This window comes from Aphelocoma coerulescens, chromosome 6, assembly GCF_041296385.1.
Source record: "Aphelocoma coerulescens isolate FSJ_1873_10779 chromosome 6, UR_Acoe_1.0, whole genome shotgun sequence".
Taxonomy (NCBI): domain Eukaryota; kingdom Metazoa; phylum Chordata; class Aves; order Passeriformes; family Corvidae; genus Aphelocoma; species Aphelocoma coerulescens.
Window position 1 is genome coordinate 27,764,015 of NC_091020.1, and position 18,585 is coordinate 27,782,599.

Sequence of the window (18,585 nt, forward strand, 5' to 3'; positions counted from 1 at the left end):
GACTGTCATAGGCAACTTCATGACTGATGGTCATACAAAGAGCAAATTTCTTTCAGTTTTCTGTGAAATGGTAAATTTTATACAATCTATAGCTTAATATTTAATGTATATTACACAGTCTTACATGCATGTAGCATTATGTACTATAATTATGGAGTATAAAGCTTAGGCTTATGGAAAAGCCTACTTAAACTCAGATTACGTGCCTGTGAGCTTTTAGAAAAAAATAGTAAAAAAAACCCACAAAACTCCAAAGGTGGTATATGATCTGTTGCCATACTTTTGTCCACTTGTATAGCACAAAAGCTTGACATTGTCAACAATCCATTTAAGAGAAGCATCTAATTCCTATAAATACATTTTCACTGAATTCTAGAAGGCAGTCGTAGCTTCACCTCTGCAGAAATTCTACATTTTCCTAATAAACTCATAAACCAAAAAATTTTGTACCTTCAGCAGGTTTCTGTTCACTTGTTTTCAAGATCTGTAAAAAACCACCGTGTAAAGATTGTTTAAAAATCAAATAGCAGCAATACAGTCCCATCTAGGGGAAGAGAACTGCTTTTCTATAACTCTTTTTTTTTCCTCTCACACTGGACAATACTGGCGGCTTGAGATTTAACCAGAGATGGGCTCCTTTTACAAGATTGCTTATATAAAGCGAAGATAACACCAGCTGGGTTCATTTGAAAGAGGACATCTTGGGAAGAGCTGACAGCGCTGCTTTTGGAATAAGACTGGCATGAAAATCTGAAATAATTAGCTCCTTCCTGTCTCGTAGGTATAACCATTAATTTCTTGTAGAATGCATAGGATTATAATTAGAATAAATTGTCACTGATGTGTACTTTATGACCCTTTTATAAATATATATTTTTAAATAGAGGCTGAGTGAAAATGTTGAAATGGATTGGTTTTGTTAGAACTACTGAATTGGAATGAGTTTTTTTCTTTACTTAAATGGTATTTCTTACTTCTTAGTCTGCTTAGTGATGTATGTATGAGGGCTGATACTGAAGAGTGTCTACAAAGGGAAAATATGGGAACTCCAGTCCCAGTCCCACAGGCTGTACACGTTTCTCCCCTGTGGGAAACAGCTTGCAGCTTAGAGGCCTGCAATGTAACTGTAAATTGCTGCTATGGATGTTTTCCTAAAAATTCAACATTTAGCAGCAAAGGAGAAAATGCATAACTTACCACAACTGAGCTACATGAAGTTTAGATTATGTATGTCAGAATAGCCATCACCACAGAGAATAGTTTCAGCACTAAATTTTAAGCACATTATATATATTCTTGCATCATATTTCTTCTAGTAATTTCTATTCCCTCTTTTTTTCAAGTCCCACTGTTTCAGTTTCATTTGGTTATATTAACACTTTAGGTTTAAACTCTTTGCAAGAAATCAAACTAGAATAATTGAAAGCCACAACTAAACCGAAATAGTAAAATTGTCACAGTAGTGCCTCACTTATAGTAATGGTCTTGGAAATAGTTACCCTGTAGTTGCAATTACATTGGGTGACAGAATATCAGTAATGTTATTTTTTTCACTTTGCAAAAAGGACAATTTTAACAGTAGCTACAAGTTCAGGACTGCAGACAAAGCATTGCTTTTATTTTGACTTTTAAAGACATTTTCAGCTTTTATTTCCTGTGTCCTCAGATCATTGCAAGAAATGGTGACTCTTGCTATTTATCTGCTGGTCATCTTGGCTCGAGCTCTTGCAGGGCCTTGTAGCCCAAATAAAGCAGGTAAAATAAGTGTCCTAAGATCTTCTCTTGTAATTAAGCTGCTGAAGGCTTTTCTCATTCAAAACCAAAGGTTTTCCTTCAGAAAGTTAAACTGTGGATTCTGTAGAGCTAATCCTTAAATTTCTTTTATTCATCTGCTTTGAGCTAGCACAGTAAAGAATGTACCATTCAAGTCCTAACCTCACAAAGAATTAGGCATATACTTAACTCTGTGCAATAACCATAGTGTAAGAAAGTTAATCACAAAAGCATAAAATGGCAAAGAAAACAAAAACAATTGGGAATTTTGTGTAATAGTACAGGCCAGATGCAGCAGATCTTTGCTGTCCAAGCTGGGCTTTAGTCCCACAGACTACAATCAGATGGCCGGTGGTGATAGAATGTGCTGGGCTGGACTCCTGAACCCCACTGTTACATTAAAGTAAGAAAAATACAAAAAATCATTGAAGATAAGGCTCTAATTGCACACTGATTACTGCCTAGAAACTGAAGTGATCTGGTACCAGACAGACCTGTAATGTAGATTTCACTAGAATTACAAAATGTGCTCTAGAAATGTGCTGGAATACGCCTCGATTTAGTGTTTGCTTTTTAGTGTGTGACTGCTGTCAGATTACTGTCAGTCATTTCATGGTATATCTAAAGTATTTGGCCCTCTAGCCATTTATTTCAGTACCTTTATTTGCACAAGCAGTTTCTCTGAACTGCAGGAATTTTCATAGCTGTAAAGTTGCCAGTTATAAATCTAAGCATTAAACACAAGCAAAATCAGCTTGCATGTGCTGTTTGTTGGCCAGAAAAAAGCGAGTTGTTGAGGTCTCTAGTTGACTTTCCCTGAGTATTCCCTAGCAGACACGGAAAGGCTGCAAAATGAGGCTTTTAGCATTAAAAATGAGAGTGGCAAGGGCTTTAAAAGAAATAATTGAATAATTCCAGGCAGGGTGCCTTTTTTCCTCACTGTCATAATTGGAAGCCTCTCTCATTTTTCAGGTCACTAATGGTTAGTTAATATTTGCCCTGTAAATTTCCATCAGACATTCAAATTAGCTCTGCCTGTGAAAAATATCCAATTCTGCTATCATGAAGGAATTGGTCTGCATGTTAAGATGTTCAACATTCATGGCTGTATTAGCAATCACAATGTTTGGAAACACACAGCACTGCTATTAACAGGGATGGGAGTTTGGGTAATTTTCTATTGTTGTTAGCAGGCCTAGGTTCTTCAGTTCATTTTTAGATCTTGGCTTTTGACTTGACAATTGGAAAAATTCAACTTGTGCTGGCATTACAGTGCCAGTCCAAGAAGAGAAAGGGCAGGATATCTATCGTGGCCAAGATCTATACACCAGTACAAAACAGTGCAGACCTACAAAGCCTACCAAACAACCTCACCAATATTATCTTTACGGAGTCAGTGGTGTTACAGAAGCCAGCTTTGCAGCATAAGTTAATGAGACATATTTCAGTGCAGTCCTTTTTTACTTCGGGTTTCTCAGCAGTGTCTCTGCTTTTCAATCAGCTATTCCAGAAAGATAAAAAATTTACACAAAGTTCTGCATTGATTAGAAGGCAAAGGCCAAACTCTTCCAAAGAGGACAGAATTTAACAACCTAGAGGTCAGTTTTGTGTAGCAAAAGCTGCTCTCATTAGGGGACCTTCCAGCATACACCCCTGTTGACAGAAGGTTGAGCCCAAGGGAAAGTAAGTGGGCAGACCCACCTCCTTGAAAGGAAATTACCACTGAATAACTCTAGGTGTATCATTTTCCTTTCAGATGTAATTCTGGTATACTGCTATCCTAAAACCATCATTACCAGAATTCCAGAGTGTCCTTATGGATGGGAGGTTAATCAGCTGGCACTTGGAGGTATTTGCTACAATGGGATCCACGATTCAGGATATTACCAATTCACAATTCCAGACCTGTCACCTAAAAACAAATCATACTGTGGGACACAGTCAGAGGTAAGACTATGAAGGTCAGAATTTCTGACTCAGGAAATGGCTGGACTCACTTGAGAGAGTCCTGTCTTCTTCAGCTTGGAGCAAGCTTTAAGTACCGACGGAAGAAGGAGGCAAACTGCAGTATCAAGGAGATGAAGGACTCAGACAGCTGTGCTTTGCAGTTGCAGGCAAAATACTCACAGGCTTAGTGATACTAGTTTGCTTTTCACTTGCACCTGTATTACACAGAACTTTATTTACTTATATTTAGTAAGACATATGAATAGGCAGCACAGCATATGAAGAGCTACCAAACTGTGTTTCCTTGGGGAGGCTGTTTTGACACCAGATAGAGTCTTCATGTTTCAAAGTACTTTCCTGATGCCTCAAAGGCTCAGTACTGCCCACATTTCTCTGTCTCACCACCCACAGTTCAAGAATCCCATGTATCACTTCTATAACTCCATTGTCTCCAATGACTCCTCAGTGATTGTGAAGAGCCAGCCTGTGAATTACTCATTCACCTGCACATACAATGCCAACTACCTGGTGAACCAGGCTGCCTTTGACCAAAGGTATGTCCTCTTCTGGGAGTGTGTCTCACCCTGTCCTTATCATCACACCTCACTCATCTGGAGTTTTGTCCTGTCCCCAGGGTGGCCACTGTCCATGTGAAGAATGGGAGCTCCGGCTCATTTGAAAGTCAACTGTCCCTCAACTTCTACTCTGTAAGTGCTCTTTGCCACTCACACTTTCACCTTCACCTTACAAAGGCTTCAGCCAAAGAGCTGGAAAAAAACAGGGCTGCTGCTCCTGACTTTTATGTGTCATGGAGCACATTACTAGCCTGGAACAGATAATTGCAGTGGGATTGGCAGGGGTTCTTCTTTCTGCTGATTAACAGGGATGTACTTAAAGTGAACAGAGCAGACACATGCCAACTGTTCTTTTAATCCCTCAAAATCAGGCAGATTTTTCTGCTGAGAGGTACATTTCTAACCTGCTGACAGGTTTTATAAGAAAAAGCAAAATTTGTTTGTAGTCCCACTGCAAGAGCAGCATGAATCTGCACGTACTGCTGGCCTTGCAAGGCCTCTATAGATATAGCAAAGCTCCTTGCATTTCTTTTGCAGTTTTCTCCCTGGTCCACTCACCTGACAGATATTTCATGTACCCTACAGATCTTTAGGTCATGCTGGAATTTTGTTGCCAACAAAATATTGTCCCTTAATATCAGGCAGATCTTTTGAAGCATCCCCCTCCTCTCCACTGCTCCACTGCACTGCTGGAGCAGCCAACTCCAGATTTTGGAGTCTTTTCTCCACAAAAGCACCAAAACACTCTCTATTTTAGCACAACTAGAAAAAGCACAAATAGGAACATACTGTGTTAAAATTACAGGCCAGGTAAAAGGAGTGTTCACCACTAGATAAAACAATGGTAGGAGTAAACATATTATTCTTTGTATAATTCTGGTACTAGCTTTGTTACCATCTTACCCAACAAGAAGCAGTTGGATTTAAGGTAGGCACTTCAGTGTATTTTTAACCAAAATTTTCACCTGAGCACCACAGTGCTCCATGTTCAGCAGGCTGGCTTTTTTCTTGTGATTTCTGTTTGTGTTCATTCCTTTTGCCCAACCCGTGGCCATGTCCCAACTCCATTCCCATTCTATACAGTCATCACTCTCTCACCAGCTTTCCCCACCACCACAAGCTGCAGCAGCAAGCTTATTAACAAAAATATTTTTAAACATCATCTTGGTTTGCAGTAGTCCTACTACTGTTGTAGAGTTTGGAGGCTGCAGGTTATAAGAACCCAGATTTCTGGGGTCAGTCTCTCCAGGGGTGTCTGAAGTTGAGTCATGCCTTGCTTTGCATGTTATGAGTGATGTGTGATGCCTTTGTCTTTGTCTTTCAAAGAATGCCAAGTTCTCAAGTATAAAGGAAGCCCCCTTTGTCGTTGAAACATCAGAAATTGGTTCTGACATATTTGCTGGAGTGGAAGCTAAGGGCTTAAGTGACAGGTAGGCAAGGGAAGGAGGAATGAGTAATAAACTGGCAACTGGGACATTCCTTGCTAATCTGGGGTCTGTATCTCCCCAGGTTTAAAGTTGTTCTCAACAACTGCTGGGCAACTCCCTCCTCAGAGTATTTCTACCAGATCCACTGGCCTTTGATCACCAAGGGGTAGGTGCTGGTGGGACCCAGGGGAGCAACTCTACTAAGCCCAGCCCTGAGGATGACTGGAAAGCTGGTGGTGGGGTATAAGGGAGCAAAGGAAAAGCTGGCCCACAGCAGGCCAAATGCTTTCATCAGACTGTCACCTCAGGAGACGTTTCACTGAAGCCATGGGGGCTCTGACACTGCTTCTCCACACACAACCCAGGTGTGCCACGGACTACTCCATCCTTGTGCACGAGAACGGGAAAACAAACCGGGCCACGTTCCAGTTCAACGCCTTCCGCTTCCGCAACATCCCCAAGCTGTCCAAGGTCTGGCTGCACTGCGAGACGCACGTCTGCGACAGCGAGAAGTTCTCCTGCCCCGTGGTAAGGCCTCCCTGCTGCAGAACACACAGTGCTGCACTCAGACAGAGGATGTCCAGCCCTTCCTGAGGGCATGCCAGCTGTAGAGCCAGTGCCAGGGCTCTCAGCAGATGGAGGCACTGCAGTGTGTGAACCCGAGTGGCCCAGCTGTGCACCCCGACCCCTGTCATTGGGAACATTCCCAACATTGGGAAACTTGTTTAAACGTATTGAGAAATAAGGTAGCCATTGAAAAACTCAGCTCTTGTCAATATCCCAGACTACAGTCCTGTCTGACAAACAGCTACAGTTAAACACAAGCCTGGAAAAAAGGAGAAAGTTGAGCTTTTTGCATTTTACCAAGTATCTCGGTGCTAAGAGCACCCTGGGGATAGTGGGAGAACCTGGCCCAAAGCTCTCAGTCCCCCTTCCCAAGGAAAGTCCTCCCTGCCATGCTGCAGTAAGTTATTGCTCTTGCAGATATCCTATTCTGCATAAAATACATAAATTGTCTCTGGAGCAGGAACTGAGGTAGAACAGAGGACTCCTGTATTCTTAGGTGGGAGTGAGGTGAGGGTGCTATAAAGGCACATAATTTAACATGGGCAGGTGCCCACAAAATGCCTTTCTTTAAAGACTTCTCTCTCCACCCTTCGCCAAATCAGAGCTTTGCTATTCTTTCTCTCATGCAATGAACATGTCATTGCTATAAAATGAAATCAAATTTTATTTAACCTGAAATGAAAGCCCAAAATACTCCTTGGCCAACATGCTGTCATTTCAACAGCAAATGTTTCTTGCTGGAGAAGAGAAGCATCACTCCTGGTGAGCCCAGTTTTTTTTCTAACCCCTTTCTCAGTCCAGGAGCCAAACTAAAGCAGCATTTTGTATTATACAGCCTCAGTGGTAAGAAGGGGGAACTGACTTGTGCAAAATTTGCATGTTTGACAAAAACACATTGTTAGAAATTCTAAGTTTCAAAGGCACCAGAAAAATCTCTTTGATTTTGTTGTCTGTTTTTCAAGATTTCTTCAACTTTTTATCCAGCCACAGATCAGAGCTAAAAGAAAACACAAATCCATTACTTCATATGTGCCCTTCTGGCAGTACTGTCAAACATCTACATCATCCTTTCGGGCACTGTGTGGAATTTCCACCTCACCCTCCAGTGCAGGATAATTGCTCGATCAGGCTGACATCCCTTGAGTCCACTTCCAACTAAAAAATGCAGCTGGTGGTCTTCTGCAATTAAGGTTGAACCAAGTTGGTGGTCTGTGCTTACAAGCAAATCATAACCAGAATTACCACACGCTGAGTTTGTAATAAAAATGCCCACAGCTGGGGATCTACAAAGGTCAGGAGATGGACAAGGACCTTTAATCTGCGGAGCACTGCCTCCAATACAGACCTTGTCAGCTGTGACAGGCATCATTAGTGCTGGACATGAGCTGATCTATATGGAAAGGATTTGGTGCTTCCTGTTTCTACCCAAGGGACAACAATTATCATTAGCAATAAACACCACAGAAGCCTTCACAGAGGTCAGGGGTTAAACGGATGGAGTTCAATTTCCCCCTTCTTGACAGGAGTTTTGTTTAAGGGAGGGTGGGAAAGGCAGCCCACCAAAATCTTCAGAAAATGAACCGTAAAGATTTTCCTTAAAACTCTCCTGCACTAAAACCCCAATAATTCAAAATACAGGCAGAAACAAAAAAATCCCTAGAAAATATGCAGCAATTTCCTTGGTTGGAAACATGAGAATTGGGCCTGGATTTTTAAAATTTTTTTAAATAATTCTTACATCTTGTGGTATACATGGCTTTCTCTCTGCTCTCTTGAGACATGTGACAAACGCAAACAGCGCGCGGAGCAAACCGGAGGTGTTTTAGTGGCGGAGATCACTGTGCGCAGTAAGTGACTGGGTTCATGGGCTGCTTCTCCCTTCAGGAAGCAGTGAAGCTGGCAGCATAGGAGCAAGCAGAGGGAGCCAAAGCCCTCTGCCAGACCCCTTTCCCCTGGGGCAGCAGGAGTCTAGAACAGAAGTTGGTCCCCTCCAAGCTCTGGCTCAGTGAAAATCTCCTCATTTGCCAAGTCAAGGCACCCATTTGGTGTTTATGATAAATGGCCAAACCACTCACACACTGAGCTGGCAGTGAAAGCTCTGCTCAGCTGCCTGTGACCTCAGCAGCAGCTCAGACACGCTCTGACAGGTTGCACGGGAGTGGGAGAGAGGTCGGGAGCAGCAGGAAAGTTTTTCTTTACACTGAGTGTCCGTACACACCTTCATGTGTTGGGGGGATGCTTTGTGCCTATCCCGCCTGACACACTGACTGCACTGCCATCAGACTTCCCCACTGTAGAGCAACTGTTCCCTCGAACTGATGCCTCCTGCAGGCAATAGGGATTTCTCTCTGAGCTGGTTCATCTTTTGAAACAAGTCCTTGGAACAAATAATGTTTTCACTAGAGCCCTTTATACTAGTTTATCAGCTGCATCCACACCAATATGAAAACCAGTTTAAAATTACAAATATACATAGAGTAGAATTAATATAATCCATTATGTTGTACCAGTAAACCCCCATCGATGTTTGAAGGTAAAAGAACTGAGGATCCTTTTATCACTTCAGACAGGAAATCCAAGAGGAAGAAATATTCAGAATTTCAAAATGTGGCATATGTTTTCTGTTCTGCTTTTACAAAGCCTGCTGGTGCACTTTGCCCTGTTTTAAACATCATCCTGATGTAATATTTTTCCTCCTCTTTTATACAGGCAAAGGTTTATCCAGATTTTACACACTCTCAGGTAAACAGCAAAGTATGACAATGAAAGTATCAATCCCAGACATGGATTTTGAGTGTCTTTGTCAACATAAAATCCATAGCTCAAAGAAAAAAACTGAAATATTAGTAAATTTGAAGAAGGGTGAATATTTCAAGGTCAGATTTTATTTCCCAGTGTTATATACTTTGTTTTCCTTCTTTTGGCACATCCCTCACACTGGACAATAAAATCATAGCAATAAATTCCAATACTTTCTCTAATTGTCACACCCTCTTCCCAAAAAGGAACAATCATGTTTTACTGGATTAACAGGGGTGTCTGAAAGCATTTCTGATTGGAAAGGGTTTGAAACACACCCTTCAAAGTCTATTTATTAGCATTTGATATGTTGGCAGAGACATACTAGGGCCAGTAATTTTATTGAACGGGGTGGGAAGAGAAGGCGAAAGGGAGCTGACGGGGAAGTACTCACATATAGCCTGTGCTTCTCTTGCAGATATCATCTTCCACCTGCTCTTTGTGATTGGATTTTGTGCTGTTTTATTATAACATGCAGCCCAGCTGTGTTTCTTAACTTTCCCCAATCCTGTTTGGACCTGGACTTCTTTACTGAAGATGTTTATTTTACAGAGGAAAAAGGGAAGCCACAAAAAAATTCTTGTGCACCATTTTACGAGATAAATAAAACATTCCATGAGCTTTGTGCCTCAAATACTAGAAAATCCCAAAGCAGATTTGCTTCTCCCAAGTCTCCACTGGCATTTTAAACTAGTGATACCCCTTGGGTTATGTATTTTACTGACGTCTCCTTTTAAAAAGCTGTCATGGCAATAGGACTCGTTTCTAAAAGGCATGTAGGGATGTGCAAACTCAGCATTTTTCAATGCCAAATTTACCTTCAGGGTCCCCCTTCCCTCAGCCTCAGTGTGGTACCAACCTCCCCTCCAGGCCTGGTCTTGCAAAGTCCCAGTTTGTTCTGTGAAATCTTTGAACAAAATGAAAGCCAACCTAACATGTTGTGCTTTCCATGTAGCAGTAATTAGAAGGTGCTCAGCATTAATTACCTGATATTTCTTTCCTGATTCTCAGTGTTGTCAGTATTGATTGGTTGGATTAAGCAGAGCACACTGTAGGAGTAAGATGTCTTGCTGACTGGACAGGCTTTGTGCTGGATGGCTACATGGTGTGGGCACATATTGAACACATCTGAGGTTGGAAAACAAGCTAATGAGCTTTACACTCCCTTGAAGACACAGCCGGCGGCAGACACAACGGGGTCCAGGTGTTAGGTCTGTACCTGAGTAACAACAGCAAGAAAAAATCACGGGAAAGGGAAACCATGATTTATAAAAAGCAGGAAATATCAGGACATGAAACAATTCCCTAACAAGCATTAACTGTAGGTTCCTTACTTCTGGTAGTTACTAGAACAATATTGAAAAAAGCCTCTTGAAAGTGTAAGAAACATTCCTAGACCTTTTCCATGAAACTTCCAGGATCCTAAATGTGAAAGAGGGAAGAATGACTACAGTTGTTACACTTCCAATTAATCAACACGGTGGGTCTACCTGTGTCTGCACATACTGAAGCATAAGCGCATTATAGAATTTTTGCTATTGTTTGCAGAGAGAGAGCCTCCTGAATAATTCTGTTAAAGATTTTCAACTCCCTTTTCTTGGCGAAAGCTCGCTGTAATGAAGATAATGCAGAGCTAGAGCACCACAGCGGTAGAAGGAACACATGTAGTCCATTTGCACGGACTCCTCTCGCCCCTCCAGGCGCAGTCTGAGCCCGGGGCTGTTGCCGCGCTGCGGAGGCGCGGAGAGCGGGGCGCCGTTCCCCGCCGCGCGCAGCAGAGGGCGCTCCCGCCCAGCACTGCCCGGCCGGGCCCCGCGGGCCCTTGCGCGGCTCCGGGCAGGGAGAGCCGCGCTCCGCGGCCCCGTGCGCTCCGCGGCCCCGTGCGCTCCGCGTCCCCGTGCGCTCCGCGGCCCCGTGCGCTCCGCGTCCCCGTGCGCTCCGCGGCCCCGTGCGCTCCGCGGCCCCCTGCGCTCCGCGGCCCCGTGCGCTCCGCGGGATGTTCTCATCGGCCGTAATCACCCTGCAGGCTTTTCGCCCGCGTTTGCTGCACGGCCTCCCTTTCCTCTGCGCTCCTCCCATTGACACCCCGCGTTTCAGCACCTGCCAAGTGGCTTTACCTCTTCAAATTCTTGTCCTTCACCAAAGCCTGTTTCTTTTGCCTTGCTTTTACAACATTGACTGCACTGCTAATGCGGCTGTTTTATGCAGAAAGCCTTGAACCCAGTTTCTTTGGTAGGTTGATTAATTCCTTCCTGGTTATGCAAGAAGTGTGGCTTTGGAACAAACCTTGCAGGATTTTGGCAGCTGTGAAGTCTGCCTGTGCATTCCCAGGCCGCCTCCCGCCCGCCGTGGGATGGAGCCTGCGGGCATCCAAATCTCCTGTCCATGTTCCCGCACTGAGTGGGGCTCAGGCAGCCCTCCTGCCTGTCCCGGTCTGGATCACTATCTCCCCACAGTCCAGAAATAGTTTATTGCTAAAAACAAACAATCAAAACACAACTGAAAAACAGGTGCCAGAGGTGACTTTGTCTATCTGCCTGTCTATCTGCCAGAGAAGGCAGCAACGTAAGAACAGGTTTCAGATCCAGAAGTACTGCTCCTTAAGAAAGCAAAAGTTTTCCATCCTAAATAGCTGGCATAAAAAATATGGTATATAATCCACCTTCTTTTTTCCTAACCTTCATATGGCTCATCATTACTTATTCTACTAAACACTATTTATGTTGCCAGTATCAGAAAATGCAAAGATTGCTAAAGATTTTAGCACAAGGTGAAGCTTGATAGATTTCATCATTTCAGACAGACTAAAATGATGGATCTTTTCCAGCTGTCAGGGCATGATGGTGCTTGCCTTGATCTCTGCATCTGAAAGTCAAACCCAAGTCTGGCCATGGAAACATAGGGACAGGAAGGATAGAGAGGATGCAGATAATCTGTTTAGAACCCAACATTTATCTCCACAAAGATTCCAGTTGGGTTTTGTCCCAATTCTTCCTTCCATTTGGATGAGCTCTAATGAGACATGAATTTTTACATGCTTTCCTTCCCACAGTTTGGCACTGCAATGCTGAAGCACAAGGTCACCGAGGTCATGACAAGAAGTAGGAGAGAAATGAACACACACAGGCATCAAGATGATAACAACACAGGTTGCAGCACAGTATTGCCAGTACAGTGACACACTTTACACAACATTTTGTTCATGAAATATAGGTTCACTTCTTCTCACTTGCAAATGGTAAACACCATTAACCTGGGTGGCCTTTATTTGACAGTCATTGCAGATGTGAATAACAATTAAGAAGGTCCAACAAGAACTGCCAAAGAAAGAATGAGCCAAATCTAACACAAAATGAGCGAGTATGGCACAATGCAAGCTGCTAAGTTCCATTATGCACAATGTTTCCTTAGTATTCCCAAACAAGCAGTGCTGTTGGCACTGAGGTTCCTGTCTGGCCACCCCATGTCCAATAGTGAAAAAGAAGGAGCAGGTTCCAAGACTGTCGAGTCAGAATTAATTATGGTCAAGCATTAATGCCTCATATCCTGTGCTGGAGTCTCACAATTTCAAATCCAAACTTTAGAACAAAGCCTCACTAGGTGTTTAGTGGGGAACATGTACATGATCCTGCTGCAGAGATGCCAGGCTGGGTCTGACCTGACATGCCCACCTTGTGCAACCCCTGCTAGGGGAGCCCTGGAAGGAGTGAAGCACATCAGGGCTGAAAGCCTTTCTGGAGGGGGATCTCAACTCCATAGCACACTGAGGTAAACATTGCATGTGCTGCCAGAATTGGCAATACATTACACAATATAAACACAGGCAATGTCCCAGATCCAGATGCCATGTATAGAAACACACCAGTCTTAATCCTCATTTAAATACCAACTTCATCTCTTTATTCTGTAAATCCATGACATTTGGTTTAAATGTCCCAGTCAGGAACAAGAAAAAGCCCTACATCAGAATAGTTACCATGACTCACTACATACAAAACACATCACAGATGTACATGGTGTGTATTAGGAGCGAACCTCTCACTCTGTACTGAAGACCAAGTCTTCAATTTATTCCCATCCAAAGGGCAGCTCACAGGTGCAGAGGAAAAAATAGCTAGTGATTGATGGGACCCCATGGCCCTTTCACGTAGCATATCACTGCAGCCCTGCAAAGGTCAAGTTCAGTGGCTTCAGAGAAATAAATAGTAATTTTTGCAGCCTGACAGTCAGGCACATGAGGCTGAGAAAAGTGTCCTGAGCTCTATCTGAAGCTGCATTGCACTGGGAAGCAGAGATCAGCCCTGCTTTCCAAAATATTTTTCTTCACTTTGTTGTTACAGGGAAAACCTAGAACACACCTCTTTAAAAACAATTATATTGGATATGTTCCAGTTCTAAAGCCTAAGAGAAATGCTGTGAGATTCCATGATATAAAGCCCACCCGCAATGCAAACTGCTGCTCTGGGGTGCAGTCTACAGCTTTCCCAGATTGCTTCTTGCATTGAGCAGCCTGTGCTTCCTCCCCTGCTAAATTTCTCTCCATGTGGTCTCATCACACCCTCCTCCCACAGACCATCTCTCCCTGAGAATTTACACACCGTGACACAAAGCATCTGCTGGAAGGGATCCCACTCTGTTGCTTTTCTGCTTACACTCACCTGCTCCTTACAGAAAAATAACATCCACATTTTTCTTCTGGGAGCAAGCACATCAACACAACTCAGACAGAGACATTCAGGACGTATATTATATTAACTTTATCTTAAAAAGACAATCCACAAGAGGTAGCACAGACTTGTCAGTAACATGGCCCTGAAATGTGTTTTAAGAAGATCTTGCAGGTTTAAATTTCATTCTGCTTTTCCATAAGCACATTCTGCAGAGTGCAAGTCATGCAGTAAGGCATGACAGGAAGTGGGGCACGTAGATCCTACAACTTGGTGAGCACTAAAGCTGAGGCCTAATGCTAAAGCAAAGGTCTGATGCTAAAACAGACGTCTTATCACTGTGAAATATTTGCCCAGCACTATAAATGTACATAGTGATTAATAAGTGCTGATAAGAACATTCTGATCACTTCTCACTGTCTACATGCCCAACACTTCTGTGCTAGCACCTTATAGTGAATACTTCAAAGTACTCTAAAAACAGTAACTGATTCCTCTGGAAGATTTAATCTTCCCTTTACTGAGAAATGGAGAAAAACTGACAAATAAAGAATGTCATGAGCAAGTCATGGCACGGGGTCATATCAAATTGGTACTCATTCCAGTAGAGGAGAATGTTACTGGAACAACAGAATATTAATCAAGGAAAAATATGTAGCTCGATCTGATACTTTTGAGAATGGGTTGTGAGTTGAAAAAACTTGCAAATTTTGCATTTATTTTATCTGTATTGGAAGGAGAAAATCCTTATGTAAAGAAAATCAATAAATTCAAGGGTTCTGATACACAATTTATGATATACCTGGTGACATACAGTAACAAATCAAAAATATCCGTAGTCAACATAAAATAAAACTCAAAGGTTAATCACCTGGGAGGAAGCTTACATAACAGGTTTTTCCCCACACATGTGCTAGGTGCTAGTGAGTGGCAATCCTTACCTTCCAGTGTATCTGGACCCTCATCCCCCTCGCAGCCAGCCAGACCTGGGCTTTTACCTCTTTGAAGTTTCAACTTCTGTCTGGGTCCATGGCCTATCTCTAAAGGAATCACAGCACTTGGGAATTTCACGGACATAACAGGTATTTCTTCAGTGTAGTTGATCCCACTGGGGATGGATAGGCTGCACCCATAAGCATCAGCAGTGGTTTATACCTTCAGCAACAAAAGGAGCACAACTATTTTATTGCATAGCCAAGATTTGGGGTACGTGATGCAAATAAACCTGAACCCTCAATCCTGCAGTGACTATTTTCCAAAATGTAAGGAAAAGCAGAGGGGAAAAAAAACCCAAACAAATATTTTGAAGTTACTGTATCAGTGATCCTTCACCAGACTAAATAGAATTTTTTTTCAGTGTTTTTACTCAGGAGAGATTTTTCAACCACTTCACAACTTTATTTGTCAGATGGGGAAACAAGTTTTGTCCTCACACCCATTAATAGCACCAAAAGCAGACTGTCTAAGGATGTACAGTTCCTGTTCATGTGCCACATCTCTGCCATCTGCTCAGCAGCCTATCTAAATGTGTTTTCTTTCTCCAGAGCAACTCAGATAATGAGCTTGGATAAGGCATGATATCCTCACTATTACTCCCTTTGGACTACATCAGGGCACCCTTCACCAACTACTGTAGACCTGCTGAGAGTCTTCTGGCAAGGTTTGTAATTCAATGGAAAAGTCCCAGGATGGACAGACAGATCCCTGTTGAATTTCCTTTGCTTATTAGTGGAGGAAAGGACAACAGGCATTCAAAAATCCTTTTCCTAGAATGCCAGGCAGGGAATAGCCTGAATATTGGCTGATGAACTGCCTGAGCCACACAGGACTGGCACCAGGCCAGTAATCTGTGCTGCTGCCACAGCTGGTCAGATTATAAAGTCATTGTACTTTACTCATCTTATGCTGCCTGTCTACCCTCAAGCAGCAGCAGCTCTGCCTAACCCAGCAATCTCATAATGTCCTGGAGTTAAAAGGCAAAACAAAAGGTTATTCTGAGAAGTATTTAAGGTAACCAGGCCATTTTGTCAGAACTGTATCTGATTTAGAGGTATTGATCTCAGCCTTGTTGGTGACAGTTAGAACAGAACATTTAGCTACCACCTCAAAATATACTTATGGCTGGTATATGTTCACAAGTCCAGCTACAAGCTGTGATGGGAAGCATCATGTTGGTTAATTCCAAGTGTATACAGCCATGAAAATCACCTCATTAAATGCTTACAGTACAAAGGAATTTTGTTGCAGTTTCAGATTCAGAGTAAGTGCTTTTCACTCAGACATCCTTCCCATATTTAACTTAATTTTTTTTGTAGACATAGCCCCATGGTTTAACATTTCCTTCATGGGTATGGCATACAGCAGGACAGCATCATGCAGGTAGGCCACATAAGAACATACCTTAAGCAACAAAGCTTAACCAACAAACCTAAACCAAACTGCAGCAAAAATACAACAGTCTTGAGCCCGGCTTAGCTATTTGACAAATCATTTTCAGCTAAAAGTACATTTCATTTCCAATAAATACATTCCAACTTTGTCCCAAACGCAGCTGTGATTTCAGTCCACAATAATTAATTGCTAATCCATATCTAGAAGTAGCTAGTATCATTCTTCAGGTAAGAAGGAATAAAAATATATCTAGGAACATCACTCTTATATGGAACTTGGGATTACTTAGTCCCTGAGGACTGAAAATCACACACAGACACCTGAGATGCATTTTGATTGGAGACAAAGTTATTTGAGTATAAAAATTTGGGGAAATCACAAACTGGAAAAAGGAGGAAGCCTAATTACAATATCATATTTGCAAGTGTTTGTAAGCAGGGAACACAATATCAAACCTCTTTCGCTGCAGAAAAGCAGCTGTGAAAGGGTTGTTCCTTCAAGATTTTCCTAACCCTCTTCCAAAAAATATAAATACCTAGTAGATTCCCCAGGAGAGCTGAGGGTGACCACGAACCCATGCTGGTACACCAGGAGAACACTGCTGTTCTCAGTGCATCTTCCAGGAAGATGTCAAGAAACCATGTCCCTTCTCGGGCATCCAATTAGTAACTTCAGTATTTAATCCAGCAAATTCCCTGAAAAAGGCTAGAAATTAGGTCAGCTCACTGCTGGAATGTGAGAAATGTATGCATTGGTATATTTGTTGACTTTGTCCTATTGGCCAGCAAGTACATAATAAAAAAGTTGAGTTAGACTTACTGCATTGCTGCTGACCTTAAACTGTGAGACAGCAAAGACAATTTAGTGGAGCTGTTTAACTTCCAGCAGAATTGACTGACACCTGAATGACTGCAAGGCTGAAGGGGAAGTGAATACAGCATACAACCACTTCCCTTCCAATTTGTCATGAACAAACAGAGTTACTGATCAGTACTAATATTACATTAATTATTTATCACCACATAGTGAACACTTACGTAAAGAATTTAACCACAGACATGTCCCTGAACAGCCCAATGGGCTGTAATTGAGCAGATAAACATGTATTGCTTGTTGAATATCAGTTGGCTGATGATCCATTAAATATCTTGTGGTGATGGAAAACTAAGCACTTTGTGGCAGCTGGAAACTGCCACCAATATTTTACCCATTGATAGTCCTCGAAGTAAAGTTCCTGGAGGTAATACAAGAAAAAACTGCTTTTTTTGCAAGAGGATTGTCAGCCACAGGCTTCTCTTTGCTGTACAGAAGAAGAATTTCTAGAATATCAAACCAAAACTATCAAGCGATTAAAATCCCTATGAAAAGCATTTCCTTGAATGATGATGGACAGCAACCTACCAATACAGAAATATATGCAAACAAAACATCCGTGACAGCTAAAGACAACCAGAAACAGCTTCATTCATCCTCTCATCTTATTTTTCCTCTCCTTTTGTGGAGGAAAACTCACTTTCCAAAACAAATATCACCTTCTTTTATTTTTTCTGGCAATGCTGTGCTAAAATTCAAAAGTTTGATCAACATCTTGGAACCTAGCAGCTTTTCCTGATATGTAAAAGCAACAGTAATAAGAACAAAGCTCTTCCCCTCACCACCTTGGTCAGGGCAAATATCCCATTTTTCACATCCAGAATTAGTGACAACATTTATCAAAGTCTAGCACATGAGAGTGCAGGAGTAACTGCTGTCTCCAGAGACTTCCCAATGAAAAGACACACATGCAAGGCTTTATTTCTGTTACTTCAGTGCCTGGAGAATGTGACTGGGGGGGAGACCACCTCATTACAGTGGGCATTAACTAAGGCTGATAAGCAGGAATGGTTTGAGCTCTGCACAAACAGGTGAATCATGGTTGGCAGCAGAACAGTGTGCCAGAAAAGCACAGGAGGACTGGGGCAGACCCCGTTCCTGCTTCACTGAAAATCAGCAGCCTGGCATGCAGGCACACCTCAAACACTGTTCACAGAACCAACCATGGCATCAATAGCATTTCTAGCCACAAACCCCCACCATTGTGGCAATTAATAAAATGCAGTTTCTGCCTTCTTCTGTTCCATTGATTGACTCTGACCTGGCTCCAAACAGGTGGAGGAGAGGTTTTCTACCTTCTGCCTGATCTTTTGCTTTTACATATATTTTCTGACTTGTGTCACTTTTTTCTGCATTTCAGGAAGAACAGAAAGTTACTGTTCTGATTTGCACTGCCCCGCTGGAATTCTGAAATGGGCAGTCACATAGAATTATGGAATATCCTGAGTTGGATGAGACCCATAAATGTTATGTGTGAGAGTGACTTAGTTCAGAGTTTATTATATTCCTAGTGTCACATGTGAACACTTTACCTGTGCCCTTCTCCCAGGTAAGAGCAAAATGCTG

General features: G+C 42.4%; 1 protein-coding gene across 1 annotated transcript; it reads left to right on the forward strand.

The window, feature by feature from the left end:
• Positions 1 to 1,679: 1,679 nt before the first annotated feature.
• TECTB (tectorin beta) lies at positions 1,680 to 9,612 on the forward strand. Its single transcript, XM_069020024.1, has 10 exons — positions 1,680 to 1,755; positions 3,530 to 3,720; positions 4,132 to 4,274; positions 4,355 to 4,427; positions 5,622 to 5,725; positions 5,805 to 5,888; positions 6,088 to 6,250; positions 8,067 to 8,136; positions 8,999 to 9,031; positions 9,507 to 9,612. The coding sequence occupies exons 1-10, from the start codon at positions 1,680 to 1,682 to the stop codon at positions 9,557 to 9,559; spliced, it is 990 nt and encodes a 329-aa protein (XP_068876125.1). The 3' UTR covers positions 9,560 to 9,612.
• Positions 9,613 to 18,585: the final 8,973 nt, after the last annotated feature.